The sequence below is a fragment of the Canis lupus genome, chromosome 7 (genome assembly GCF_003254725.2).
Source record: "Canis lupus dingo isolate Sandy chromosome 7, ASM325472v2, whole genome shotgun sequence".
Lineage (NCBI taxonomy): Eukaryota > Metazoa > Chordata > Mammalia > Carnivora > Canidae > Canis > Canis lupus.
The window spans coordinates 54537653-54558003 of NC_064249.1; the positions used below are offsets into that span (position 1 = coordinate 54537653).

The following is a 20351-nucleotide window of genomic DNA, read 5'->3' on the forward strand; positions in this document are numbered from 1 at the left end:
GGCATCCTTCCGGGGAGAGTGTTGGCTGAGCCTCGGTAACCTGGCAGCTCCTGGGACACCTGCTCTACAGCCTCTCCAGGTGGCTCACGGAACCACTTCTAAGACATTTCTGCTTTTTCACCTATTCTGTGCCTCTAAGTTGGTATTCTCTTTATGTGTACAAATCATCACCATCGGTCAGTCGTCAAACTAGATAGAGGGGGATCACACGCTGAACCGGAGAGCTTTTGCCCATCCTGGGTCGTTTTGCCACGAAGCTTTGAGACCTCTGCCCGCTTCTCCCACAGTTTCCTGCGTGCCCAGCCCCGTCTTGTCCAGAGGGCAGGCTGGACCTGCAGGCGCTGGCCTCTTGTCTGCCTGCAAGTGCAGTATTTCCCAGGGGAATGGCTTTCCTTTATTTTGGGCAAAGTTTTTAAAAAGGTATCAGCTGCTACATTTGATATCAGATACTAATCTTTAATTCCTGCGAAAACATTTGCCACCAATAAAAGCAACCGCCGCCCCTGTAAATCATAAGATGCGGGTAGATGTGTGAATCCACGTAAATAGCCTATTCACACACACGCTCACCAGGAAGGAAGTCTTGGTATAAAAACTTAAGAATCGGTAGATCCGGTCCTTTTAACATATACTTTTTTTTATTAAATATGTAAAAAGATAAACGCAAGTCAAGTTATTCACATATTCAGAGACAAAAAAAACTAGTCTACCATGCGACAATAGGGCGATGTAAGACGAATGGGATACATTGGAATAAGACTTTTTCATCTATGGTGTCATTTCTTATCTCTATTTATAATTAACAATACATATGTTTACATTCCTTTCAGTTTACATTTAATATATAACAAAAGCTTTATGGTGTACTATTTAGTAAAAGTAATTTGAATGCATATTAAACCTTAACGGAATAATGGAAATACTCACCAGGGAAGGGAGGATTCTTGGTTCCCTTCTGGAGTTTACTTCTCTCTGGTCAACAAGGTGTTTGTCTTGGCTTTTTTCTGCTTTTCTGCTTAGAAAGAAGACGGGCTCCCTCTCTGCCCCCTGCTTCGATCACTTCCTATCTGACATGAGCCGTGGAAGTGCTATAACCAGCCACCGCCGGGTGGCTAAGAATGAAGTCCGGCTTCTGAGAGGGAGGGCAGGGCCCACAAAGGATGCTTCTCAGCCCAGTGTGAGGATGAGTGACGGGGCGGGGGGGGGGGGGCACGGTGTAAAGTGTGCCCCGGATGCCGAGATGGGGAGAATGATGGGGGGCAGCCCTCGGGAAGAAGGGAGGAGCCCTGGGAAAGGAGGTGGTCTGCACAGAAGCTGGGATGCAGCCAGAGACGACAGAGAAACCTAGCTGTCCAAGGGTCCCCACCAAAGCATCTGTGATGCCACATGCGATACAGCACGATGGAAGAGGTTTCAGACGGGGACAGAAAGAGGAGTTTTGGGGCTCTTTTTCCGAAATCCACGAATAGCTGACACTAAGACTGTGAGATGGAGAATCAAGTACGACCACCGGGGACAGGTAAGGTATCTGGCCAGTAGGTTTGATAGCTGAGAGGGCTGGGGTTTCGGGGGAGAGACGGGGTGGTTGTCACTGGCACGCCCTAGCAGCTGGCGCAGTCATCACATCCACCCCGATAGGAGTTCAGGTCACGATCCGCCTGGCACTGGGTATCACTGAGCTGTCCCTGCCTAGGAACCACTGAAGGACCATCTGAGTAGAATTATTTATTGTGCCTCTTTACAAGAGCTCTTTTTAAAAAAGGGAAGGCTGGGAGGGACCAAGCCATTAAGCATGATGCCGCACATAGCACAACCACTACCTGTGCCCAGGTGTGGGAGGATGTCACTGCCGAGAGCCAGGCTTGCCAGCCTGAGAGAAAGGAGCTGCCGCCGTCACGCAGAACAGGCAGGAGAGAGAAGAAAGGGAAACCAAACACCACAGAACATCTGTCCAATTATGCACAGTGTGTTGTAATAACCTCAGAAATACAAGCCATCTTGTTCACCTGTAACTCAAATACCACTTTGCTGCAAAAGATTTTGAGAAGACTTCTTTTGGTGGGAAGCTCCAATGCTAGAATTTAGAATTGGTATTTCATCAATTAATAAAGAAATGTCAAAGCTTTAGGATACATATTTCAGAAATTTATTTTAAGCTTTTCAGTTAAGAGGCAAGTGGGGGTGGGCACACTTTGTTGTTGTTGCACCTGCTAAGTCAAATAACAAGTGAAGTAAATCTAAAGTTAGAAACCAAGTGAAACGAATGATCCAGGAGGAGGGATACCATCTGTCAAAGGAATAGAAGAGGCGAAGATTTGGAAAGATACTAAGAAAATGTGCAAATATTAGTTAAAAAAATAAGGAATGCTTTTTTAATTCATTAATGTTTCCTCTATTTAGCAATTGCCACGGTTATCAAAGGTCAAGGACAAGGAGGGGAAATTCCTTATTCCAGAAGGTATTGGGAGTCCTAGATTTTTCTGTGCTGTCATTCCAGTGTCAACACCAGACTTCAGAATCAGGAGTCTCCCTTGGAATGATGCTCCTAGGAAGGAGGTCTTCACTTCCAGCGAGCGTGCAGCACGACGGAGGGCTGGGACCCTCAGGGCCGCACACCCTGAAGTCATTCTGTAGTAGGAGTCCCCTAGTGGGGAGGACAGGCTGTGGGCTGAAACCCGGAGAGAGGCAGGAGGACCTGTACCTAGGCAGATCCCCTCTGGACTGTGGGGAAGAGTGGCTGCCCACCAAAGAGGACCCTGAGAAAGAAACTAGCATGAGAACCTGGGGGGTGGGGAGGGAAGGGGCAAGCAGTTTGAGGGCAAAGTTGAGATGGTGTTGTCCTTGAGTGGATGTCTTTCAAAACTAACTGGGTGGTGGTCTACCATGGTCAGGGAGAAATACCGCTGGGCCCTGAAGTCCTAGTTTTGATTCCATTTTTTTTTTTTTCCCTTTACTGTTGGGAGGAGAGGGGGAAACTCTTTTTCCCTATAAAACAAGTTACTGTCCTTATGGCTTTCCAAGTATCTCTTTCCCTTTGCTCCAATTTATTATTTGACCAAATTTATGTTCAGAGGTTAGACTTGCAAACATCAAAGCACCACGAATGTGTGACATCTAGTGACACTGGTTGAGAAATGCCAATATAAATACCATATATCAAATTACCATTGTTTCACACCAGGATAAAAAGGGGGTGGTGGTGGTGGCGGTGGTGGTAGTGGTAGTGGGGAGGGGAGAGTTGTTCTGGAAAGAAATGAAAAGAGCAGAATCAATCTCAAGCAGCCAAGTGGTGAAGTAGAAGATATGTGACCCCGTGATCTCTCAGGTAGGCCGCCGAACGGCCGGCTGCTAATGGGTCTTGGCAAAGGAAATGGGAACCGAGCGCAGTGGCTGGCATATGCAACAGTGTGTTGATTGATGGTAACGGCAGACTGGGAACAACTGGTTTCTGTTGAGCTTGAGGCCACACGTTTCTCCAGAAGAAAAGTTCCCACGCAAAACTGAAGGCGAGAGCTGCCAGGACGCTTCAGTACTCTTCCTGCTGCTGGGGCTGCTGTTCGTGGACTTGGTCCTCTGCCTCAGGCTCTTCCGGGTGACCCTCCTGACAGGACAGGGGGAGAGGTGTCAGCTGGACAGTGTATGTGTCAGAGGCCCCGCAGCGTCTGCAGCTGCAGGACCAGGAACCCATGAAGCTCAGACCTCACCCCCGGCCTCCCCTTCATACTTGTTGAGCCGGGGCCTCTGTGGTCGTCAGCAGGCCAGGGGCAGCTCTCTCCTTTGCAGGGCCCCCCAGGACGTCATCCACCTGCAAGAACTGCAGACCCCAGACCCTCTTAAACTAGGATCAAGAGCAACCCTTACTAGTAGATTGCTAATGCTCGGGGTGCAAGTTACAAGGCGGTGTGGACGTCTGCAGAACGTATGTAATTCTGTCTCCCAGCTTAGTGCTCCCAGCCCACACAAGGCTGTGTAGGCTCACAGGAGAAAAAAAAATCTTTTTCTTCTGCCCCATATAAGAAGAACTTAAACACACATGTAAGTAGGAGACCAGGCTACACCTATGCCAGACATGCCCTGGAATACCACCTGCTAAACTCTAGTATTTGTGTATCCATCACATCTTTCTGAACGTGTAGCTGTGAATGAGCATGTTCTAGAGTTCCTCATTCTTATGATAATCATCAGAAAGAGCAGGACAGTCCTGAAGAAGGCTCTTGCCTATCACAGGAGGAAAATGGGTGCAAAGGAGGAGGAAGGGTCATCGAGAAGCTCCAAGGGCTCCCCACTTCCTAGATGGATGTGGGGGCACGCGTTAGGCTCACCTGCCCTCACGCACACCAGCCCCGCCGGCCATTCTTTCCTCAGGGCTTTGTTCACGCTGCTTCCTCTGCCTGAGAAATCCTCTCCCTGCCTTAGCTCTGTAACTGCTGACATTCCCACTCTTCACATCCAACCTGATGTCCTCTGCTCTGTGAAGTCTTTGTCACTCCCGGCTGTCTTTCTGTGCTCACCACACAAGTCTATGTCTCTATGATTACATGTATCACATTCTGACCTATTCCAGTTGGTGGTCCCTCGCTGAGGCAGGGGCTCTGTCCCCTGTCTCCCCAGTGCTTCATCCAATGACAGAAACACAGGCTCTTCCCAAGAGATCTCGGTTGAGGGGGGAAGAATCTTTAGGTCACTCGATAGTGACTTTTGTGACAGTACCTCAGGAATGAAGTGCCTGTTTACATAAGGAGGCACGCTTCAGCTGACAGACGGACAAGGCAGCAGCTAAGCAATGATTAAGTCCAGATGCCTGTGGCCCCTAAGGAAAGGATTCTGAGACTGATAAAGAGGAGCACTAGACAGCTGTCTGGTGATCTGCTTTGGAAACTTCCATTAGGTTTCTACAACTGTGAACCGAGCTGCCCCTGTTTACTTCTGTATGCAGCCTCCCATCTGGATTTCTACATCTTCCAAACATTCTATTCTAGGATGGTCTGACTCCAAGAATCAAGGACCAGCCATCCCCAAATAAAGACTTAGTGAAGAAGTGTCTCCAGCAAACACCTGCCCCTGAAATGGCAATGTAGGGTTCATCTGGGTTTAGCTGAAGGGCAGGCACTCAGGCGGAACCCGCCAAGGTCACACGCAGAAGGCCGGAGCTCTCCCCCAGGGCCGGCCCTGCTGTCGGGAGCTGGGATTCAGCCAGCCAGTGTCAGACTCAATGTGGAAGTCACCTGAGATGGCCCCTGCACCGGGACTCCCTCTGGGGACACGATCTGGTTTGAGGTGGCCAGTGGAAGGGTTCTCCTCCCGCCCTCAGCACGGGGCTGGAAAGATGTGACACAGCGCACTGCCGTCCTCCCTCAGCGGCCACCGTCCCTCTGACCCACACTGGCTTGGGAAGAGGATAACTCACAGAGCACTCGACAGGCTACCGTGCGCTCCGGGCGGTGCAGGCACACCAGAAATCACAACGTTTCTGCAATCAGATCTGAAAATATGGAGAACTGTGCTTTGTGGAGCTATCACTGCCTCTGCAGCCTGGACAGGCTGCTTCTCAGGGCTTCCAGATCTACAGCCTGACTCAGCCAATGATGACTGACAAAGCAGCTTTGAAAAAAACAAAACAAAACAAAACAAAACAACAAAAACTGGGCCGAGGGGAGGGAATGAAAAATGTGGTGGAGAGTACTCAGCCCTAGCATTTCAAATCTTACATGGTGTAAACATTTGTCTGGTACTGGGCTGGAATAAAGTTATAAAGTCAACTTGCCAGTGACTCGTTCCCATTCTGTCCAAGGACGAACACACGCGACTCAACTACAGAGCCCGGGGAGTGGGCCCAGGCCTTCTGGTCCCACAGGCTCAGACACTCCCACCAGCTTCCACCAGCCCCTCTTTCATACCTTCCACATGGCGGGGCTACCACGCCTGCCCTGCTGCTGAGGCCCCTCACTCTCCACCCAGGGAGACTTCGTCTCTACTGTTTATCCCACCCTTTCCCTTCCCGTCCTGGATTCTTGAGAATCTTCTTCCTCTGCCGTTCCTCACAACCTGCTTTCCATCACCAGGCTGGAATCCACATCCTGAGGTCCCCTGCCACCTGCCTTCCTCACACTCATGAGTAGCAAGCCCTGATAGCCTGGTCTTCCCCACAGAGGTGGCCTCCTGAAAGTTTTATTTAAGTAATCTCTATCCCCAACATGGGACTTGAACTCAAGACACTGAGATCAAGAGTCGCATGCTCTTCGGACTAAGCCAGCCAGACACCCCCAGAGGAGGCCTTTTAAAAATATTTTTCAACTAAGGGCTGTTGCATAGTAGTGGTCTGCACTGGCAATGAGTCACCAAGACAACCAGCTATGAAATCACAACAGGCAGATGTGGGGCCGATGGGGATGGGAAAAACATCTAGACGAATTCTTCCTCTAACCATACTCTGATCTGTCATGAAGAATCCTTACACACATTCTTATTGCTCAGCTGCTCAGAGCTGAAAACCACTTGAATCTGGCTGCATAAACCTATTTTTCTCCACGAGTCTTCCTACCCACCCCCATGCACTCATCTCTTCCCTAACTCATGAATGCACAGCCCCCAAGCATGGGTCAACAGATCACGATGATGATGATACTGATTCTTCTGGCTGAGTCACAGTTCCCACGGATCCCAGGGCAGCATCTGAAGGCACACTGGTCACTCATCCCTGCACCTTGACCAAGAACATCGCTTCCGAACACAAGAGTTGAGGGCTCTCCTCACACTTACGTGTTCTTCCGAAGCATAGAGGACTTCCATTAGTCGCTGCACGAGGTCATCATTTTCCTGCCCGTGTTCTTGGCAGAGTAGCTCAATCTCTCTCAACTTGCCAAAGTAGAAATCTCTCTCCTTTTCCACACCTTCAAGGGCAAGTTTTAATGAATGTACCTGCAAGGGAGTGAGGGTGGGGGAAAAAAACCCCAAAGTACAGTATAAGAAATGTGCCCCACTGTGCCTGCCTATAAAGACCCGAACCAGGAAATGACAGATGTGCCACAGAGTTTGAACCCGGGCCACAGTGTCTGACTTCAGCACGCCTGTCACCCCCTCTGCCAACTGACTGTTCATAACCACTGCCGGAGGGATGGCGCTGCTTCACGGGGTTGCAGCCGGGCTCCGAGTGAGCTTTCCTCCTCTCCTGCTAACTCGGGCTAACCTGGGCTACGGCACATCCTCCCCCTACCCTGTCTGTCCTCTGCATGCCGAGGGGAGAGGCTGCCTCTGCGGTTACTTTAGATGAATTCTGAGGACCCTCCTTCCTTCAGGGAACTTGCATGAAGAGTCACCCTAGATAAGTGTCCCTGAGCCACACTAGACAAATGCTTTCTACTGAGAAACTGGGTCTCAGCTACATGAGGAAAAAGGGGTGAGAGACTGTGAGCCAGGCTGAGTGCACTGGTGCAATTCACTGGAATTGTCTGAGTCCAGTGCAATTCACTGGAATTGTCTGAACTGAACTCTGGTTCTGGGTCTGGAGACATCACAGGGAATGCAGGGGAAGAGGAAGGGAAGGAAACCCCGTTCCCTTAGCCAAACAGACCCTTCGATCCCTTTTCCACCCTGGGTGCTGGTTCTAGGACCTTCTAGGGCTGTACGGCCTCTCACAGTGATGACAGATATAGTGTAGGGAAGGTGGCAACAGTGTCACCTGGACTGGAGGAACATTGACCCTGGTGTCCACAGACTGGGTCTCAAATCCCAGGTGGGCACAGCAGCAACACACAGGCCCAAACCATCACCCAGTTCCTGCTCCCTAAGAATCCTTTACTTCTTTTTTTTTTTTGACCCCCTTGTGCATTTAGATTTACACAAACAATATTCTTTAGGAGGTAAATTAAATCTTTCATGGTCCTTCTCAGGTGAAATCTCTCATTCAGGGTAATAAAATCCCCCTAACAGAATTTCTAAAAATCCCCTTTGCAAGGGGAAATTTTCTTCTCGAATGATTCTGGGCCTTTGTACATGCTATTATTATTATTATTTTTAAATATTTTATCTATTTATTTACAAGTGACAGAGGCAGAGATGTAGGCAGAGGGAGAAGCAGGCTCCCTGCAGGGAGCCCGATGAGGGACTTAATCCCAGGACCCTGGGATCACGCCATAAGCCGAAGGCAGATATTCAACCGCTGAGCCGCCCAGGCATCCCTGGACATGCTATTTGCCTGGAATTACTGATCCGTTCAAACATACCCTGCGTACATGCAGTGTCTATCCCCTTTCTGTGCACCTGGCGTAAGGCTCAGGGATATGTTATGTCTTCTCCGGCCTTTTTTTTTTTTTTTAAGATAAAGAGCAGGGGTTGGTGGGGAGACGGAAAGAGAATTTTAAGCAGGCTCCATGCCCGGCAGGAAGCCCAGTGCAGGGCTCCATCTCACCACCCTGATGAGAGTTGGATGCTTAATGGACTGAGCCACAGAAGGGGTCCCTCCCCTCTGTCTTTTGATTCATTTCTATCACTGGAATTGTCTAGCACAGTGGTACTTCATACTATGGCATGGGAGACCGATGCCTGAATGGAGGCAGAAGGCCAAGTAAATGAGAATTCTTCAAGTTTATGGCACTCATCGCTTCCTCTGTTACGGCTGTAATTCACTCTTTAGTCTTGGCATTTCCACTCAGCCCTTCCTCGTCCTGGAGTCCTCAGTGCCAGCACCATCATGCCTCTGCGGCTACAAGGAGGCTACAGGGAGCCTCTCTGCAGGCAACCAGCACAAAAAATGGACAGAGTGGTAACAGATGCACAGATATGGAGCTGGACTAAGTGCTCAGTGAACCTCTGAATGAACGCTCACAGTTCAGGGCGTGTGTGGCCGTCCCTCTGAGGGACTGGGAGGGGGAGGCGAACAGACATAGTCCTCCTCAATGGACATGGGGGCAGGCTGGGGAGGGAAGCCCTTTGGAAGTAATAATGGAATTACAAGACCACCAGAAAGCTCCTCTTGCTCTTTGTCCTCTCTCCCCTCTAGAGTGATGTTTTTGGATAACAGGATGAGGAGGGCTGGCTCCCCTGGGGATGGGAGGCTCTTTGCGTAACTGGATAGCTAATGGGAATGTAGAGCCAGCCCCAAGGAGAGGAAGTGGGTCTAGCTGGCTGAGGCTGAATGGGAGAGAGGCAGGAAGGATCTCGAGGTCTCCATGTGCTTACACTCTGGTTTGGAAGGTTGGAGGCTTGGGTGTGGTAGAGGGGGAGGGAGGAGGTGTACCTCCCCCACAGGGAGGAGACAGATGGTGACAGAACAAGAGGTAATAAAGATATCAAAAGAACTTGGGTTCCTAAGGAGAATGGGTTATAAACCTCAAGCACCACAGACCCACGCCTGATTCTCTCTGGATCTACTCTCAGTTGCTTGGAGCCTTGGGCATGTGACCCAAGGCTCATTATGGCCATCCCACCTGCCTTCTATTTGAGAAGAACCTATTACTGGAAATTTCATATGGGCTCAAACTGAGAATCAGCAGGTAGTTACAACATTCCACAGCTTCTAAATCAAAGTCCAATCCATGGGATGACTTCAGGTTTCACCATTTTCATTAAAGTGATCAGAATTGTAAAGAAACACCCTAGCTAAGCAATCGTCTGCTCTTAAACTAGACTCCTGATTGCAAATATACAATTATCTCAAAAAACTGTTTCCAGACTCTTGCTGGCTCATCAGGAATCAGATTAATCACCGGGAATAGTCCAGCCACTTGGCTGGGAACAGCTGAAGAACCGTGAATAAAGGCTCCTCTCCCAGTAGCGGGAGCAGCCAGGATAAAAGACTCTCCTCAACTCAGGGTCAGGGGAGGTGGCTTCTGCAGTGGGCCTTATGCTACCAGTGGTTTTATTACCTTTCGACTACATATAATCTTGGGCAAAATTAGCTGTTGTTAGGTAGACAGCATACCTAAACTTTTAAAGTGAAAATTTCAAAGACAGTAGAGTTAGATTTACGGTAACCCTGAGGAATATTAGACAAAAGGGAACATTCTTCAACTTAAAACACAGCTGTGGCCTTTCTGAACGCCCCAACCCCCAAGTATGGGGTTCAGTGCTTCTGTGGCATCAAACTTCTGGTGTTTGTGGGAAGTATTAGGTGCTCACTTTGCTGGCCTAATCACCCATCCCTTACAACTGCTCTAAGCTCTACAAGGGAAGGGAAGGTCTCTCTCTCTCTCTCTCTCACTACCATTATATATTATTAGCATCAAGCACGGAGTCTGTCACATAGAACAGGCTTGACTAATAGTTGAAGGAAAGGAAGGAGGAAAAGACTAACCCTAACTCCAATGTTAGATGCCATCCAGACTGGCCTTAAGTGGACAGCCTGGAGCTTGTGACCAGCACTGAGGCGTGTGCATGGTGTAGGGGTGGGGTGAGCGGGACCCTGGCCTATAAACCTGCATTTACCAGAGACTGAGTCCTCTTTCTGTCTTAATGTACAGCTTTGAGATTTCTGATGAACATCTTTCATTCCTAGAGGGACACTGACTTTATCTGCCTGAACAATTCCTTTAGTCCCTAACGTGTTTGAAACCACTGCCTCCTCCCTTATTTCAGGCCTCCAAGTTTTTTTTCTCCCTCCTTCCCCTCTCAGACACAGGCCAGGACTGAGGAGTTACCTGTTCATTAAGCTGTATGACCTGTGTTTCTAAATCTTTATCAGATCTGGATGCTGAGCTGCTGGACGAAGCCCTTTTAGCTGATGAGGGACGAGAAGGTGTGGATCCTGGCTTAGACGCTGGGCTTGATTTAGCCGCACCTGAAAGTAACCAGAATAGATTACAAATATTGGCAAGATGAAGGACACTTTTTAGATCTATCACAAATGTAGGATATAAAAGGAGTTTACTAAAAAGTATAGAAGGTAGCCCCCCATGACCCTTTCCAATCAAAGAAACAGCATACATACACTTAGAAAAAGTGCACATAGTACGAAAGGGTCGGCTTGGGCAACGTATTTAACCTTTCTGAGCACTTTTCCCCCCTCAGTATGAGATTAAGTTGTCCTTTCTCCCTCTGGAGAGATAAGAATAACACATTTATTCTTATCCAAGAGATTTAAAGATATAAAGATATTTTTTTTTAAGAGGAAAGGTTCTTAGATAACCTCCAAGCATCACCATAATTGAGTTTCTAAAAAACAAAAGAGTTCATAAATAGATGAATACTTTAGAAAAAGCATCAGTACAAAGGTATTTTTTTTCTCCTCTTTTGTTTCCTAGGTTTAGCCACTGAAAGCATCTGGGAGCAATGACTTCTTCATACGAGTGTGTGTTCCTCCTGGTGCCTATGTCCTGGTTTCTAAATTTTATTCTGCACAAAGAGAGCTTCTTGAGAGGTGGCGGGTTCCATGGGTGGGGCAAGGGAAGTACAGGGTGAGCCTGGAATGCCTTTTTGTGTCAAAAAGCAAGGATGTGCTCACGAACTAATGTCAATAGGTATGGGGGCCAGTTTGAAGGTGCTTCCAACTAGCCACGCTTGGGGCATTTTCATGTATCAAAACAATAATGGCTCTAATAGATTGTAATGCACTGAATAAAGAAAACTCTATAATGATGAAGAGAAAGAAGGGGAAAAAAGAAGGGAGGGAGGATACGAAGGTTTTTATAGAACATGGATAGCTAGTAAACGTAGAAGAAATGTTAGAACTGGTAAAAATCACAATTTTGGAACAAATGTAACTGATCCAGGAATGGCTCACTGACTGTAAAACATTAAGTGAGAAGTTCTGGGGGAATAAGGCATTCATGCAATGTCAAGATATTACCTTAAACTTTACTTACTGTAATGGAAAAAAGGTACACCCTTACATTGGGATAAGCCCTTTAATCAAGTGATTCAACAGCATCCGTAATAATGATAGAAACTAAGGGGAAAAAGGTCATTGATGTCAGGTAAGAGCTCACCCACTGGAAGCTCAGTTCCTAACAGGCACTCACAATCTAGAATATGACGTAGACAACAGGAAATGGCCTCTGCAGCCACAACAGAAGCCACAAGGTATATGCAATGAAGTTTATACACTTTGTGGATTAAGAAGCCCAGGGTCATTACTGGGGGCCCAGCCAGTCCCTTTTCCTCTGAACACAACCTTGACCTTGTGGCAGCCCAGCCTGGCGGGGCTGCTCCTCTCATGTGCAAGGGTTTGCCCAAGTTCTCACCGTGCTCCCACACCTTCTCTGCTCCTCCAGAAGGCTCTTGGAGCACGAGGGACCAGCGTTCATCACCTCTGTAACCCCAGTACTGGACTTAGCATCATATTTAGCTGAATGTATATTTAGTGGTAAAGAAGGTAAAAGTGTTGAAATAAACACACGAGCAAGTAAATACAACTTGGTTCCATGGTTTCCAATTTCAGTTTGTCAGTACCAGGATCAGAAAGGGGCAGGGGTAATGAAGCCAAGTGTGCTGACAGCAGTTACAAGTTTCAACCAATGATCTAATTATAAAGCAGGAAACAGGAGGAGTTCAGGTGCCTGGAGTCCTCAGTTCTAAATGCAATGTCATACACCCCCCTCAAGAAGCACTAGCAATATTATAGCCTTGAAAATCTGTTAACAAAGAAAAAAAGGGAACTTTCTTCTAAAAATTTCTAGGGAAAGCCCTAATATAATTTAAAATGAAAATTAGGGACGCTTGGGTGGCTCAGCGGTTGAGTGTCTGCCTTCAGCTCAGGGTGTGATCCCGGGATCTGGGATCGAGTCCCGCATCGGGCTCCCTGCATGGAGCCTGCTTCTCCCTCTGCCTGTGTCTCTGCCTCTCTCTCTGTGTCTCTCATGAATGAATAAATGAATGAATAAATAAGAAAATTAAGTTGGGAACTGACTTCAAACAGAGTATCCAAAAGTAAATCTTCAGTGACCCGGAAACCTCGCCTATGCAGAAGACCTTCCCAAGGATTCTTGAGACCTGGTGCTTTGCTTTATTTGTGATTCACATACAGTTGCAAGGATTATCTCTGTAGAAGCCCACAGAACATACTCTTGGAACCTCACATCTGTGTCCCACTGGCCAGGCTCTCTAAAGGCCATGCCAACGAGGTAGAGAGAACAATGTGCGTAACAGCAGAGGTGATAAGGGGAGGACATGCCGATCTGGCACGTGCTCCCCGAGAGCAGCTATGGGCCAGCCTCACTGTGGAAAAAGCTTCTGGAAAATCAAGTTATTTCAGACCTTTTTATAAGCAGTATGCCATATTTTAATATCAATAAAATCTAACAGAAAGCAGCTTCAAGATGATGTTCGACACCTCTTACTAAATACACGCTTATCCAGTACCTACCACACAGCACGTACGCGATCCCTGCTCTCCAGGAGCTCACAGTCTCACGGGGTAACAGCTGTGTAAGCCCAGGCAGGGCGACACTCTACATTCTCAGGGACAAGGCAGCATTCCTGGCTACGTGACCACACATTCGGGCTGTACCCCCCTGCCCGAAACACTCCTCTTCCCCTCCTTTGAGTGACTAAGCGGACCATCCCGCACGCTGGGAGGTCACGGCACCTGTCCGCTGCCGTGGTGCGGCCATCAGGCTTGCCTGTTCTTCCCTTAGACTCACACACGGCAAGGTACGTGTCGCATCTGCTTTGCTGGCCCCACTTTATGTTCCCAAGGCCCATCTCAGTGCCCGGCCCAGAAGTTTTTACGATACGCCGAAGCAACTGCTAGGAGAGGTGTCCGTCCAGGGAAACCCTAGCAGGGGGAGCACGAGGAGGTGCTGCCAGCGACAAAGCCGCCGCCGCAAGGGCCGCAACCCAGGAAGGAACTGAGCAAGAACACGGTGGGCCTCCCACCTCCCGCTCGGAGAGCTCTCGCTTGGTTTCCAGATCCCCCTCCATTACTGCTTAGGATTCCGGACGAAGTGCAAATAGGGAAATTCAGTCAGTAAGTGTTTAACTCTGAGAGGAGCAGGCTGGCTTGTGCCGGGCGGGCCGAGTCTCTGCCCTGTTCGCTGCCTCTTCCGAAGGGGACGCACAGCCCTGCCGTAGGGGCTTCCCCGGAGAGCGCCGCCCCGCCCCACGCTGGGCCCGTCTCCCTACACAGGTCGGTGGCCACGATGTGGCTGGCTGCGTGCGACAGCTGACATACATTCATCAGACGCTCACTCTCCGCCCTGCCTTATCCAGCCTCGTGTAAATTTTAAAAGAAAGACATGGAAGGAACAGAAGCCGTACTGATTATATTTTTAGGACATCATCAAAGGCAGCTTGGAGAGAACCTGAAAGGGTGGATATGAGGTCAAAGTGGAAGGGTCATGGGGAAGACCAAGTTACCAGGGGAAGCTGGCTGGGAGAGGAACAGGGGGCCCCACGAGACCCTGTGCAGCTCCCGGGGGCCAGGCCAGAGCGGCTGCAGGGACTGAGGCTGTCCTGGGTGCACTTCCTCCCGAGAACCCACATCGCTTGCTATAGCCAGAGCCCGACGTGGCCGCACCTCAGAGTCTTGGCCTTAAAATGCCACCTGTGCTTCATGGACCCTGTCCGGGTCAGCTGGGGCAGTCCCTGTCTTTCACCTGGTAGGCATGCAACACCGCCGCTCGATCTCTCCAAGAGGAGAAGGATGAAAACCAGACTTGCGTCCTCTGCCACGGGGCAGGGCTGGTGGAGACAGGGGTGCACGGTCCACGCTCCCCACCTACACGTGCCACATGCTTCCACCCTGCCCTGGACGGTCACTCCCAGGCTGGACAAAGGAACGGAAAGTGAATTTGAAAAACTTAATAGCAGATGAAGCAATCAGTATTTGAAACTTAAAATCAGGGGTTTTGAAATTCTGAAAGCAACTGAGCACAGGAGGGAAATGCCTGCTGAAGGAGGACGAGAGCGGGCAGGGCCAGTCACCTGGGCACTTACCCACCTCCCACGGGACGAAGAAATTAAAGCACAGGAAAGACTCATGGAAGATCTTAGTGTCTTCAGAGGTTTAAGGTTTAAAAAATACCAAACAAACTACACAATTAAAGGGTTAAAGTAAAGGCTCATTTTTCAAAACAATGTCAAGTGAGCTCTTTAAATCCTCACGAGCTACAATTTGATATGGAAGTAATTTACCCCTCCCGGCTATCACATTGAGAAACACTAAAGAGTGAAACTTATAAAAATGAAAATGAAGTCTTTCACATTCATTCTGTTAAACGATTTCATGGTTTACTTTTTAGAACAGTAAACAATAGCCTAAAGTAGATCACACTCCTTAGACCGTTAAGAACTATGTTTTTCTTTATTTGCTGTAAAAGTCTTACCATCTCCTATCAAGGAACCAAACCCTAAAGTGTACCCAGCTTCTGGGGGGCCAGGACTTCTTCCAGTTACTTAGGCTGCTAGCATAAGGATGTGCTTAGGAATCTAAAATTCATCCACATCAGCAAATTTAAGACCAATATATCACTTTTAGGTAAGTTACCATTTATATTCCAATTTTGTGAGATGACGCAATGATGTCCTATTTGATGGCATCTTAATCCTGGTTTTAGAGATCAGGGTCCTCTGTAGCTGCCTTCCTGCTTCCCGGAACGCCCCTAAGCCCACAGACACTTCGCTTCTGTGCCTTCTCATGCCTCTCTGCTCAACGAGGCTTATGTGAAAAACATTCACATAGTGGCTTTTAAAGGGAGTGTAGCACTTCAGCTATAATGCAGATAGAGTTTTTTTTCCCCCTTACAGCTATCAACCATTCCCCAATTTTTTTTCAAGCTGCATTTGATGTCCTGAAAACATAATTAGGGGTAGCCCTGTTTTACAAGAATGGTTTTTCCCTCGAGCTTTTCTTTCTCTCCCTAATTTCCCCTTTCAAAATAAAAAGGAGTTTCAAAAGTGGGGGAAATAGACATAAATTCTGTACAAGTCCCTGTAATTCTCTGACTTTACTCATTGGATATGGACATGATTTACAATGCTAGTCTTTGAGCAGTTTTGTCTTAATTAATGCCTTTAAGATTTGTTGTATAAATATGATTCTAGACATTTTAACCATAGTTGTAAAAAAAAAAAACAACAACAAAGAGTGGCCTTATTCACTGCCTTAGTGAAGCCACATTATCACTGTGTCTAATGTCAATAATTAGTAGCTTAATGTTTATGGAAAATGCTACATTTGGGGCATATGAGGCCCAATGAATTCATAATGCTAAAGCAAAGAAAAGCACTTTACTTGGCTTCATCTTTCATGGCCAGAGCTCTGATGGAATTTAAAAATTCTTCTCACTTAATCTGCTGTATTCCTTCTGCCAAAGTCATAAACAGAGGAGCTAAAAATATGATGTTAATACTGTTGACAAGAACCACAGAGACATTAAAAACATGTGTACACATGCATACGCATACACATGCGCACACACACACGCACACTCAGGAAGCAAGCCGTCTTCTGGTCATCCCCAGCTTCTTCACTTTGAGAGCATATTCCCTCCACCCCCAGGTCCTTCTCACTCAATTACAGACCCCATAGAGGCAGGAGCTAGGGAATGGGTGAAATGGGTGAAGGTGGTCCCAAGGTAGAAACCTCCAGTTACAAAATAAGTCAGTCTGGGGGCATGACGTACAGCAAGGTGGTTATAATTCACGACACTACGTTTCAGAGTTGCTAAGCTCTCTCAGCAAGCAGATCTTAGCAGATCTTCAATGTTCTTACCACAAGAAAAAAAATGGTCCTTATGTGTGGTGTTGGATGTTAACCAGACCTTACTGTGGTGATCATTTCGCAATCTATACAAATACTCCACCTGTTGCACACCTGAAACTGTGAGGATGTAGGTCAGTTATAGCTCAAAAACAAAACCCCACAGACCTGAAACATGACCGAAGATACACTGTACCTACAAGGATTAGTTACTTGTGGATGATCGGACATCACTTCCTTATCCTCTTTACATTGGCAAAGAGATTCTAATTTTTAACTGAGATAATGGACTTGGCTAAAAGAAATGTAAATAAAGTCACTGCTGGGGACAGAACATAGAGCTGGGCTGACGAGAAGAGTGAATGCCCACAGGAAGAGGGTTGTTCCTCAGTGACAAAACGGACACGCGAGCCGTCACACTGCAGGGTGACTGACCGTGGCCTCGCCAGTCCTAATTACTACAAATTCAAGGTCTCAGCCTGATTCCTTAAAAAAATGCTCCATACCTTCTCACTGTAAGATCTGTAATGTGTTCTCCGAGAGCAAAAACAGAAAAAAAACCTCTGGCCCTCAGGGGCCCGAGTTCAGTCCAAATGGAACATCAACAGGGGTTCCAGGCTGCTTCCGTTTGAGAGCTTCTTACAAGGCTGGCTCTTCTGCAATTGCGAGTTCATAGCCCTTCAGGCTCTGTCACCAGTGCAGCCAGCGGCAAAGTTGCGCTACTTGAGTGTCAGCTTGTCAAAGAGGGCAGCTCCTGGTGTGAGCACCTTGGAGCGCGGCACGAAGGACATCAGCCATCAGCCGGTGGGAATGAAGATCTGGCATGGAAACGGCGACCCTCCACCTGGCCCTTAGGCGGCCCTCACAGGAATCCTGGCTCTGCTGCCGGCTGTGTGGCGGGGCCTGGGCTGCCGCCTGGGTTTGTGCCGAAGACTGGAACAGCAATGCCGGTTTCCCCAGAGTTGGGAACGATACATGAGTTGATACATGGAAAGTCCTTACACAAGAGCCTGGCACCTGAGTAGGTACTCAATAATGCTAGCTCACGTTATTACCACTCAGCAAAGGAGACGTGATTCAACTCATGATGAAGTACACAATTTCCCATTTCTAGACACTAGAAAAATAAAAACTAAGCTGCTAAAGTAGTAAGAAAATCCGGCTCATTTTCAAGAGAATCTCTATGAAAAATTTTAACCCATAAACCACCAGTGGACACCAAGACATTGGTTCTTCTGTTCCATTTACTGTCTATCTTGAAAATCAGCAGGCTGTAGGCCAAGTCTCTGTGCTCTTTCTTAAATTACTTTGACTCCTTCATTCATGCAGCCCATGCTTACTGAGCTCCTACTGTGTACCTGGCCAGCTTAAGGTAGTTGGGATAAATCAATGAATGAAACAGAAGATACTTGTCTCTGTGGAATTTACATTCTAATGGGGGAATTAGATAATTAATAACATAATAAACCAGCAAGTAAATGCTATGGAAAAGAGAAAAGTAGGACAGAGGTGAGCACTGCTGGGTCCAGGGGTGAGAGAGCAGCCGTTTTCAGTATGAACTCCAGGGAACCTGAGCATCTACCACACGTCTCTCTCCAGTCTCAACCCCTCACTCTGACACCCAAGCCTTGCATGGGCCTCACCAGACCCTGGTCCCCTCGGAAAGACAGGGGTCAGGAGCACAGAGGCCCAGAGGTGGGAGTCCTGTGGCAGTCCTGCACAGATGGGAGGTGGCAAGATCCACACGTGTGGGGGTGAGCCTGGTTCCGAAGTCCCATTCCTCCAAGAAGTCTACATCTCATGCAACAACTCCACAGTCACAACTTCCAGGATCCCTGAAAGGGACGTGCCATTTTCCAAAGTACCCCTTACTTCAGGGCCTTGCTGAGAAAGTCAGGTTTCAACAGAGGCCTGAGAGAGGTACAGGTGCCCTTCTGGAAAGCCAGGAGGAGAGCATTCTAGACAAAGGCCCCGCCTCATCCATTCAGAAGCCAGGGAGTCTGGAGCAGAGCAAGCCAGGGGATGTGCAGGAGAGAAGGTCTGCAGGTCCTGGAGGGGGCAGACTGTTAGGGCCTCAGAGGCAGGGGTTAGGGGGTTAGGAGCCTGGGCTTTCATTCTGAGGGAAGTGGGAGCCACTGTGGGGTCCTGGGCAGAGGAGTGCTGTGGCCTGACAGCCGTGTGGAGAACAGACCATGGAAGGGTGAGGCCAGATGCAGAATGGCCACGGAGGAGGCCACTGCAGTAATTCTCCAGGGTGTGAGCAGGGAGTGCGCAAGATGAGTTTTCTTTTTGGTAAATCATTTACAACGCTCCAGTTTAGACAACCCTGTACCCTATAAAACAGGCACCAAACGTCTGGCCATTTTATACAACTTGCATTTTGCAATATTAACAGTAACAAAAGGCATTCTGATCAATGGCATCTGCTACTGATTCCAGGGGGAGGGCTGAGGAAAAATAGGCAGGGACAAGAGCTGGGAGTCAGCTAGTGTCCCTCCCAATTCACTGCTCAAGGGTCATTGCACAGTCTAGTTCCTGGCTCTGCCCTGAGAGAGCATGCCAGAGAGCTACACTGAGTCAGAGCCTGAGAGTTCCCCTTCCCTGGCCAGGGTCTCAAAGCCTGCCCTGTGATGGGCAAGAGGGCTGAGCATGGCCAGCCAGTGTGAGCATTCACAAAACCGAGTTACTTCTGCCCTGGTTACTGTCCATGCTGGAAATGATGTGCTTATTTTTAGCCATCATGTGATTCTCCAGTATTTTCCAGACTCTGCCTGAGTCACTATGGTTTCAGAGAATTTTTCATAGTGGGAAAAAATGCACAAGAACTCCTCCTCTCAAATTGGCTCAAGTATTAAAAAAATCTAACTTTTGAACAGTTATTTGAACATGGTGTGTGTATTCCTCTTGATCAGCTGTCTTTTCGCACCTCTCATATCTTGGTAGACAAGGAAGTGCGTGTGCTCTGAAAACATTAAGTGCTAACCAATCACTATCTTGGTTCAAATTCTTATTTTTAAATTGTCCTCAGAGCAGCAATGTCTCTTTAGAAATGGTGAGAATCCTTCACTCCCAAGAAACAATAACACAAGAATCGCAACAATTTAGGGGAACACTGCCTTGCCTGTCTACTGCAATGATAGGAAAAGCTGGTGGTTGAAGCAGCCCAACAAACCTAGCCAGACCATTAAGAACGAAAACACACATGCATCACCATGCCCTCACAGGGTCAACTGCACTCCTGGCACATGGCAGTCCTTTCAGCACAAAGCTTACAAATTAAGATGGCTATTTGGGGCGAACACAATTACTTCATAATGTATGGATACAGTCCGACTGACTCTATTGTCAAGACCAGTGTTTGAAGTTGTTTTTCTGATGGTGGCAAGTCAGCTGTGCTCCATGAATACCATCTTACCCAGATTCCCTTGCAGAGAGCGAGCTGTGGTCTGAGGCCACAGAGCAGCTGGCGCTCAGTCTCACTGAACCAGAGCTGAGCTCCACCTGAGTCCTCTCCTCTCCTGCACCAGACTCTCTGCTTCCACCAACCAACCATTACGCCAGCAACGTGTGCATCCCTTATCCTTGGCTTCCCTTCTCCTCTTCTCATATCCAATCTTCAACTTTTATTGACTATATCTCCTTGAAGTCTCCATAGCCCACGTGTCCCATGACCTTTGTTTTAGGCCAACATCCTCTCCTGAATGATTTGTTGTAACAG

The 20351-nt window shown here is 48.0% G+C and overlaps 1 protein-coding gene across 9 annotated transcripts in view; it reads right to left on the bottom strand.

Moving 5' to 3' along the window:
• Positions 1-616: 616 nt before the first annotated feature.
• The window catches only part of MAPRE2 (microtubule associated protein RP/EB family member 2), a 157717-nt gene continuing 137982 nt past the window's right edge, over positions 617-20351 (bottom strand). For 6 of the 9 annotated variants that reach the window (XM_025429145.3, XM_025429147.3, XM_035718962.2 and 3 more), the window contains 4 exons: positions 10635-10774; positions 6760-6918; positions 3725-3814; positions 617-3601 (listed from right to left, as the gene is read on the bottom strand). In XM_025429145.3, the coding sequence (XP_025284930.1) occupies positions 3527-3601; positions 3725-3814; positions 6760-6918; positions 10635-10774 (464 nt within the window). In that variant the 3' untranslated portion in view covers positions 617-3526. The remainder of the gene's footprint in view (positions 3602-3724; positions 3815-6759; positions 6919-10634; positions 10775-20351) is intronic. The other 3 variants (XM_035718963.2, XM_049112757.1, XM_025429144.3) reach the window with 1 other exon arrangement.